General features: G+C 48.8%; 1 protein-coding gene across 1 annotated transcript in view; it reads right to left on the minus strand.

Annotated features, from left to right (window-relative positions):
- Positions 1-5859, minus strand: part of TMEM163 (transmembrane protein 163) — a gene marked incomplete at its 5' end in the record, with an annotated part of 224942 nt that extends 219083 nt beyond the window's left edge. Inside the window, 2 exons of the mRNA XM_080798828.1 lie at positions 172-291; positions 5658-5859. Of these exons, the coding sequence (XP_080654954.1) occupies positions 172-291; positions 5658-5859 (322 nt within the window). The remainder of the gene's footprint in view (positions 1-171; positions 292-5657) is intronic.
- Positions 5860-9902: the final 4043 nt, after the last annotated feature.

Genomic DNA, 9902 nt, shown 5'->3' on the forward strand with positions numbered 1-9902 from the left:
TGCAGAGGAGAGAAGCCATTTTACTAATTTATAAGTACCCTAACTCTCCCATCATCAAAAAAAAATTTTCCCATCAATAATAGTCAACTGAAAGCAAAAGCGGATTGTACAGGAGAGAGAGAATAAACCAAACAGCAGCCCGTATCGAGCGGCAGGACTCCGCATACTTACTGAAGGCAGCCACGGCCAGGGCCAGGGTGACAATAATGGAGAACCAGGAGACCCACAACGCCTTCTTTCTATAGTTCTGGGCCTCGTGAGGCTTCAGGCGAGTGCTGCTTTCTAGTAAGCCTGACAAAAACAAGGAGAAAAGGAAGTTAGACATTTCCTTATTAAGAAACCCACAGCCAGAGCTACACGTTCTTATCCAAGGACTGCAAACTGACAGCCCGTGGGCCAAGATGTGTTTTGTTTGGCCCACACTGTGTTTTAACAATTAGGAGGGTTCACTTGGAAATCAGGCTTTCTGGCATCTCTTGCCAAATCACAGGCTCTAGCAACATGGGCAAGTATGCCTGCAGGCTAACAGCAGTCGTCCTCTCTAGAAAGACCCCACAGACCCACTCACTGGACCTGGACCAGTGAGCCCCTGCCCCAGCATGTACTCAGCTATATAGGTCTTCCTCTAGCAAGCCCCTTCCATTAGGAAAACAGCACAATAAGCCCACATTGAGCTGGGCCTGTGGGCTCCTCAGCCACAGGCACTGATCTGCACTGATCCCACAGGCAGTGCCCACAACTTGATGAAAGAGCCTTCGCCCAAAGCCATGAGTCCCTGAAGGCACACAGCCTCATTGGCCCCCCTCAACAATTAACAGGAAGAGAAGGACTTCTCTTCAATCGCAACCAACAATAGCCACCAGACCTCCATTATAGGCCCTGTTTTCTTCCCACCTTTCTGCTCTGTAGTATGTATTGCTCTATACCACTCATGAGGCAAACAGTTCTCAGATTGTTCAAGTCAGGTAAACCTACTCAAACTGGGCACAGCTTTCTGGGCTGGCCCTGTGTGAGGAAGGTTTGATTTTTGTCTCTGATGCTTTCAACACTAAGGGTCCCTGGCACCAACTGAAATTCACGAGGTCTTAGAGGCAATGCCCAAGCTCCATTTGCTTTGGGTGGAGGGTCAAAACATCTTCAGCATAATCCCGATTTCTATTTTTTTCTTCTCCTTCGAAAAATAGATCATAGACAGCGTCTCTTCGTTGCACAAAAGACCAAATTCTCATGCATTCTCCATTGACAGGAGCTTGTGACACCACCTTGAGCTAAACAGCCCAGGACATACCTTTCAGGGGTGGAGCAGCTTCATCACGACAGCTCCAGATGGTGAAGAAATTGGTAGTCCGAGCTCAGGCACCCATTGGTAAAACACCACACAGCATGCAACATCTCACAGCTGGCGCATCATGTAAAAGACACCATATCACTTAACCAGCTGGGAACCCTGCTCAGCCTCTGGCCTGAAAACTACATCCTCTTCCAAAATTATAAAAGACCCTGGTAAAACTTCTCCATTTCATTTACTATCCAGATCCAAGCGACCTCAACAAGTCCTCAAGGAAGCAAGAGGAAACTTCCAGGAAGGTGCTTAGCGAACCCAGTCTATGGCCCAGAGATTTTTAAATAATCAAAACCTGTAGATTTGTATGGGATCAGAATGTAGAGCAGAGTGCAAAAGGTGGATCTAAACACCTCTCCACCACCTCACTGTAAAAATCTCCCCAAACCTTCCTTAATAAATGCACTTGGATGAAAAAGGATAAACCTTCTCCCCTCAAATTCTGCCTTCAGTACACATGATTTCAAATTAAAATCCCTTCACCTGCCTGTTTTTATTCCTTTGTCTACTTTTTCCCTAGCCACCAAACAACACCCCATTCTAATTTTCAATGACAATCACCCATATCTCCTGTTTAAGCCAACCTAGAAGGAGCAGGTCCTACACTCTCCCAACCATTTGTTTCCTTTTTCCCAAATGATATAAAAATCTTCCTTTTCATTCTGGCCAATTGATTTTTAGGAGAAGTGAAGCTATAACACATAAGTACTGACTCAAATAAGCAGCTCATTTGCTGCGTATTTTGACACCACCAATCACAAGAGGTTTATCCACTGGGGGTAAAAACAAGGTTCCTTTCAGAGCAGATTTCATTTTCCACGAGAAAGGACAACGATCTGGGTTTTTCATTCTACCACATAACAATTATTTTTCCTTCCAAAGCCAGCTGTTTATAGCAATATGGTCCTGACCACACAGACCACTGCGTGCCTCACCCCACAGTGGACCAGCACACTCAGGAAGGAGTTTGGGGTGTCCACTCGCATAGGCTGGACTGCCCTGCTAACAGGATACCTGAGTCCTCTAAGCAGCGGGACTGGTGGTTCTTACCCACATCTGATTGTGTGTGTGCATGTCTCCCCCATAGGAGGTTTTGAATTTAAAAAAACTAGAGTAAATGTAATGTGAAGACCATCCAAGAAGGCAGGAACTTTCCCATATAGGTCCAGCCTTTGCTTATTTCCTACTGGTCTTCCTTCCTAAAAGTATAGCTGATACCGAGAATGGAAAACATCCCCCTCCTCAAAGGGGAGCACAACAACCTACAAAGACCCATAAATGAATGGTCCACATACAGGTGCCTCTACCTCGGCTCCACATGGGGCTGCACGCACACCCGCAAGCAATGATGAGAAGTCCTCAAGTTTTCAGGAAGCTGTGCTTCAGAAGTAGAAGGTAGCCCAGCCTAGAGAAGCTAAGGAAGGCTGCACATTTGCATGTAGGGCTATGCCCCTTTCTCAACATAGTTGGCCTCCACATTCAGATTTCTAATTTCACTCCAATTCCATCTATTTGTAATCTGGGCCTAACATTAGTAAGCGTAAGGGTTGTATGAATGAAAGACTGATAACTCATTGTTTGGGTAGAGGGGGAAATGCAAATATATGCAGTTAAGTTGAAGCCATCCGTCATTCCCATTCTAGTATGAATTAGTTCTAATTGCTTTCTCCTAATCGCCACACTTGGATCTTCTGAAGGAAGGGCAATATTCATTAGGTAGGTTGGTAGCAAGAAATGCAGAAGCATGTAACACTCTAAGTCAACTTGGGGCTTGGGGCAGAATGATGGGAAAACACCTGTGTAGAGAGGAGTGGATATTAAGAGGGAAGAGGTGGAAACACCCAAGACAAACTTGGCCTATTTTGTGGGTGTTAATCCCTGAAAGTCTCAGACCACAGGACTCTTGTTCCCTGACTACAAGGGTCAGCCAAATGGCACTGCACTATCAGCTAGTTAGGTTTCTAGGAAGCAGCCCCCATCACTTCTAAGGGGAAAATACCTCTAAAGTCCTAAAACACTAGATGATAAGGCAAGCATTTGATGGAAGTTAGACGGAGTCGGTAACCAGCTCTAATAGCTCAAAAGGAAGTGAGGACAAGAAAGAAGGCCAAATATAGACACACATCCAGGGCACGGACCCCCCACACACACTCTATAGGTATTGAGGCCTAGAAAAAAAGCAAGCCAGGCATGATGGAGAGACGCAGAGCAGGCAACTGCTTTAGCTTCTTCCTCCCCAAATCCTCTCACCATTAGGAAAAAGGTAGCTGCAATCAAACTGTTCCCAAGGGATTCAAAAATCAATATGGGAAAGATGCAGCCCCATAAGAAAAAACAACACAAATACAAAATATTGTAATAAACCTCCCCAGGTAATCTGATCTATTTAACGAAAATGATCCATTCATCCTTAACTCTTTGCTGTCAGCAATAGGTCAAACAAAAGAATGTCACACTGACTTTCAGCTTTCAATACCACAGGGCGCTGGGTTCTTTGGAGGACAGGGTTCACGCTAACAGAGAGGCTGTGTGTGATATGCGATGCTTTCACACAGGGATAGTTCATGAACAGTGAATGCTTTCATGCTATCATATAATGGAAAATGAAATTCAGTTGACCAATGAAAAATGACCCTAAGAATTAATTCAGAAGGGCTTTTTACACTTGAGCACGGAGCTACAAAATGATGCTAAATATTAACTCCCCCTAGCACTTTCTCCCCTCCTGTCCTTTTGTGGGGTGGGGAGAAATAGGCCAGCTTTGACAAATGACCTGCAATGCTACAAAAATAAGCTCAGCCCAGAGTTCGGTCTTTCTTCAATAAAAAATTCTGAAGTCCCACAGTATTAGTTGCAGAGGAAAAGGTAATTCACATGACCTAGAATAAAAGTGATAGATTTCCGTGGGGGTGCTTGCGATGCCACCCATCATCAGCTCTGTAACAGTATCTAGTTCTGTTGGAATAGGAGGAGAAACTGCAACATAGGTGCAGAACTCGTTGCAACTGGAGGAGCTCCAGTTCCCCCTCTGAGCAATCCCCGCAGAGTCTCCGGGATTGCTGTTTCCATGTCATTCTATTTCACATGCTACAGTTTAAAATTTCTATGAGGAAAGAGATCGTGCATCCGAACGCTAAACCGGAATAAAAATGTACAGGAGATACTAAGAATAGGACTGAAAACCTGCTAAGACTGAAATATAAAAATCCGCCACAGCCAACAAAATAAGGCTTCCAAGAAAAGGGGGTGGAGTGGCGATGAGCCGGCTCCCCATGAAGGGCCTGGCTGCAAGAATCCCGCTTCGGCCACTAACGGGCTTTAGCCCAAACACGGAGTTTTTCTGAGGGGGCCGATCTGAATTTAGATTCAGAAAACAGCAGAAAATGTATGGATGTGGCCAAGAACACGGATCCCTGCAAGCCAAAAGGAAACGAGGCAGGGAGGGAAAGAGGGATGTAAGAGGAGAGAGGCACGAGAATGAACAACGGAGTCTCTCCCGTTTCTTGCGGGCATCTCAAAGGGGGTTATCGTCTGTGTGCTGGAAGGTAGCGGGTGGGCCTCCCAGGAAAGGGACGTTTGCGGGGTTCCAGACTAGTGTCTTGGGCGGATTCTGAAGGGGCTGGAGACGTGTGCTGGGAACCACCAGGTTTCAGTGGCATCCATTCAGAGGAGGTTGGTGGTCCAAACTCGACTGCCCCAGTCCTCTGCCCGCATCACCAAACAGCGGGGCCGTGACCTATGGTAAACTAGGTGCCCTATGAGTGAGAGTCGGGGGCCGCCGGTCTTCCCTCGCCCAGCCGACCACCCACCAACTCCGCGAGGCTAAACCCGCAGAAGGAAGTTCTCCCGGGGAGCCGGCCGCCGGGGGTCGGAGAGGACTTGGAAAGAGGACGCACTGAGCTCAGGTCCCTCCTAGCTGAGCAGGGCCGGCAGTCCCCCGGGAGCACTGGGCTCCAAAAGCAAAAAAACGCCTCCCACAAACTTTTCCACTGGGCGCTGGAGGGCCGGAGCTACCCAAGAGGAGAGCACCGCCCGTGCGAGGTAGGTCCGGAGGCTGCCGGGCTCTCGCGCTCCCGGGAAGGGGCGGTTGCCCAGGCGGCGCCGACTTCAGGAGGTGGGGCTGCCGCCCTCGGCTCTCGGCGCCCTCGCGGGGTAAGACCCGGCCCCGCGCCCCCGAGCGCCCCGAGACGCCGAGCCCCGCGCCCCGCCAACCTGAGAATGGGTAGAGGCGGGCCGGGAGCAGCGGCTCCTCACCGCGCCGGCCGGCCGGGGGAAGGGGCCGCGCCGGGGAGGCGGCCGCACGGCGTGCGCTCACCTCGATCCTCCAGCCCGTCGCTGAAGTGGCCGCTCTCGCTGATCCGCAGCTGCCGCTCCTCTTCGGGCTTGGGTGGCTCGCGAGCAGGGTTGCTCTGCGGGCCCGGGCCGGGGGCGGCGGCCAAGGGCGCGTGGCCCCGGGGCGGCGCCGGGACCGCGGGGCCCGAGGGGCTGCGGCGCTCGCTGCCCGCGGCCGGCTCCATGGCGCGGGGCGGCGGTTCCGGGCGGCGGCGACGAGCGCGGCGAGGACTTGAGTCAGAAGTGCGAGGCGCCGCGGCTCGGAGCGGGCAGAGGGACGGACGGACCGCTGAAGAGGGAGGGAGCGAGAGGGAGGGTGCCGAGGAGCTGAGGTGCGCCTGCAGCAAGCTGGGCGGGGGTGTCGAAGAGCCTCACGGCTCGCGCGGCAGGAGGCAGAGGCTTGGGGCCGCACTGTCGCCGCCGCGCTCCGCCCACGGGGGCAGGTGCTGGCGGCAGGGACCCGCCCCGAGGCCCCGGCGCCCGAGCCCGCTCTAGGAGGCCGGTGGGGAGGTAGGGAGGGATCCGGCCAGGCCAGACGCCCGGAGGCTCGCGGGAACTGCTGGCGGCCTGACGAGGGTGTGACTGGAGACCTGCCCCACCCGCGCGACGGGATGGGGTCCGGAGGGGACGCGCTTGGACCGGATTTCTGCCGTCCGCGAAGGCAGTGGCCGCGCTCCGGCAGGAGAGAGCGGGCAGCGCCCTAATTTGACATCTTTCTCCTCTGGAGCTGCGTGGGCTTCAGAGGCGGTGCAGGGTCTCCACCTGGGCTACCAGCCTCACCGCCTATCCCGGGAAAACGAGGTTCACCTGTCGCCAAGACCGCCCGGCTCCGGCCTTCTAGGAGCTTTGATTCATTCTCCTCCACTAATTTTTCTCTCTAGCACCAACTTAAGGGGACCGGGTAACCTTGGAACCACTCGTAGCTCTAGATGTTTGGACGCCAAGGTTCCCCCATTGCGACTCTCCCTGGGCCTTTGTCCCGGCTACTCTCCTGCCAGCTCGCTACTAGCCTCTGAGTATCCAAATGCTGACACTTCTTCAGGACTCGGATGGAAGCCTGCCTCCTACGAGAAGCTTTCCCTTGCTGTCCCAGAGCAGCCGACTGTCCCTGCTTTGACCGCGCGGAGCTAGTCGGGCAAAGAGAGACAACCACCTAGTTCACGCCAGGGCCCACGCCCGCTCTCTCGGAGCTCCAGGAGGCGCAGAAGCGGGAGAACCGGCCGTTTATCAGACTAAGCTTGAATTTAACGGTATCAACATCCAAACTCCAGAGTTTAGATTTCATCTTTAGACGGCTATCAGTCTTCAAATTTAATGAGCCCCTTAAAATACCAGTTCCTCGCTTAAAGCCTGCCTACTTTATTGGAGCACCCTTTTTTGAAGAGTAACTACTTCCTTTCTCATTCTCACTTTGCCTACCACCAAATTCAGGGTCCAATTTAAATGCCTTTGGGGTGCCATGGACACTAATAATGGGCAGTAGATCTCATTTTATTTTGCGTTGTCAGATTGGGATGAGATCTTCGGTCACCTTGGCCAACTCACTTTACCTTTCTGATCCTAATTTCTTTAATTACAAACTCAGAGCTGGAGGGCTAGATCATTTTAAATGTGCGCTCTTGCTAGGGAAAATGGGAGAAAGGGGGGCGGGGAGGAAAAAAAAGAAGAGAAGGAAAATTGCTACAATTATTTGAATAAAACAATGAAAATTTCTACCTACCAGTCCTGATTCTGTCCTTAGAGGTAGACAGTCGTAGACATCCTTCAGATATTGCAGACCCCTTACCCTACCCGGTTGCTCTCTCTCACCCAGACTATTTTCCTCCACGTTATCCCAATTGATTCCTCTGTCAATGGCTCAAACATTAGAATGACCTGGGGACCTTTAGGACAAGAAATACCCAGGGCTCTGCCCCTACTAGAAATTTGACATCATAGATGATTAAATTGTTCTGGTCTGGGAACTTGGTTTGGATATTTTTTTTAAGCTCCCTTCCTATTCTAAGAATCATTTGGGAAGTTATTTGTTTGTTTAAATGCTAATTATTTACAGCTCTTCAAGAATCTCATTCAGTAGATTCTGGTGTCTGGCTAGGAATCTGCATTTGAATATCACACACACACACACACACACACACATATTTCAACGTAGGTTGTTCCGGGAGCACATTTGTAATTCTCACTACCTAATTACCCTCTACAATGTGGACTGTCTAGCTCTGCCCCTGGATGCATCCACACTCCCGCTCTCTGTCTGTCTTTCTCTCTTCCCCATACCCAAGGTTTGTGGTTCTTTCAAACGAGCAAGTGTCATTGTTCTTTCCTCTGGTCCCTCGAGCAATTCTCTACTCCAGCACATCTGAAATGTGAATATGCAGATGCACGCCCGGGATTCTGGTTAAAATGCAGATTCTAACTCAGTAGGTCTGAAATAGAGGCTGAGATTTCTTACAAGCCTCCAGGTGCTGCTGAGTTGCTGATCTGAAGACCACACATAAAGAAGTAAGAATCTAGGAGTTATTTATTATTCATGAAATAAATACATTTTCCCTCAAGTTCCAGCTGCCCTCGTTCAGTAAGCCATTCTTGTCTCCTCCAGAAAGATTTCTCTGACTCCAGCTCCTTCTGGGCACTCTTTTTTGTGAACTATAACTGTTTAATAATTCACTGCTCATTTCATGAGACAAGGACTGTGGTGCTTGTGTGATGCCGGTTTTCACTCACCCACATCTATCTGGATGCCAAGGACACGGCTTTCCCCCAAACAATCTCTGCTGATTGACTGGGAGGTAACATTAGCTTCCATTCTTGGAGGACATACTATGTGCCAAGCACCTTGCTAACTTTTACATGCATTGTCTTTGTTACTCAACAAAGACTATCCTCATTTCACAAAGGAAGAAATCAAGGCAAGTCTCCGATTTAAACTCTAGCACCGCAGCCCACCGTGGTACTGCCCCCTAGGGGATATTTTGGAACTTGCAGGTGCTTTAATTCGTTATCCCGGGAATGGGAGGAGCTGGGCCACTGGCATTTAGTGGGGGTGGGTCAGGGATATAGAGGTCCTGCCCTGCGCAGAAATTTGCTGCACAATGAAGACTGTTTGTGTCCCACATGGCTTTTATATGTCAGGCTGGACATCTGGGTTAATTAAAATGTGCTTCTAATTACATTAGAATCCTAACTCTGTTTTACACGTAAACACAAAGTATTTTGCACCACACTGAGTTTTCTGTAAATGCAACCACAAAGTCCAGGATAGAGGGCTCTTTATTCACTGCTGTGGAAAATCAGGACACTGAAGCCAGTTCCACTCATGGCATCTGAGTCAGCAATCAACACATCTTTCCCTGTCGGATGTATAACTGCCCCAGACCCCGTAATTCCATATGTGTATATGAGGATTCTTATTTAGCTCTTATTTCAAAATGTCAAAAATAAAGAGCCTATAACATTCCAGAGTCTGGTCTTCTCTTACATTATAAACTTCTACACCTGATCACTTCTTTTTGACTTCTGAGGCAATTCTAACTAAGCATTTATAAAAGCAAATATATACTAGGTATTTTTGGCTTTACTTTTACCCCACCCCTCTATTATAATTAGGTCATTATATTGATGTTTTCGTGTGTAGTTATTACCTATGAAATCCATTTCATAATCACAATAGTGATACAAAATAGTTGTTCTAAAAAGGCAGCTTTAATTATCACAGTCCAAAAGAGCATAAGAAGACACATCTAAATGTAACATGGTGTTCTAGAAGATATCCCAGAACAGTAAAATAACATTAGGTAAAAATTAAGGATATCTGACTAAAGCATGGACCTCAGTTCATAATAATGTGTCAACGATTGTTCATTAGTTGGAGCAAATGTACCACAATAATGTAAGATGTCAATAATAGGGGAAACTGGGGGTGCCTGGGTGGCTTAGTCCATTAAGCACCTGCCTTCTGCTCAGGTCATGATCCCAGGGTCCTAGGATGGAGCCCTGCATTGGGCATCCCTGCTTGTACTCCTCCTGCTTGTCCTCTCTCTCTCTCTCTGACAAATAAATTAAATCTTAAAAAGAAATATTAGGGGAAATTGGGGGCAGCATTTATGGGAACTCTCTGTACCATCCTCTCAAGTTTTCTGCAAATCTAAAACTGCCCTAAAAAATAAATTCTATTAAAAAAAAAAAAAGGTAAAACAAAGCAGCAGGAGGATAGGGGGAGATAAGAAGT

Source organism: Martes martes, assembly GCF_963455335.1.
Source record: "Martes martes genome assembly, chromosome: 3".
Taxonomy (NCBI): Eukaryota; Metazoa; Chordata; class Mammalia; order Carnivora; family Mustelidae; genus Martes; species Martes martes.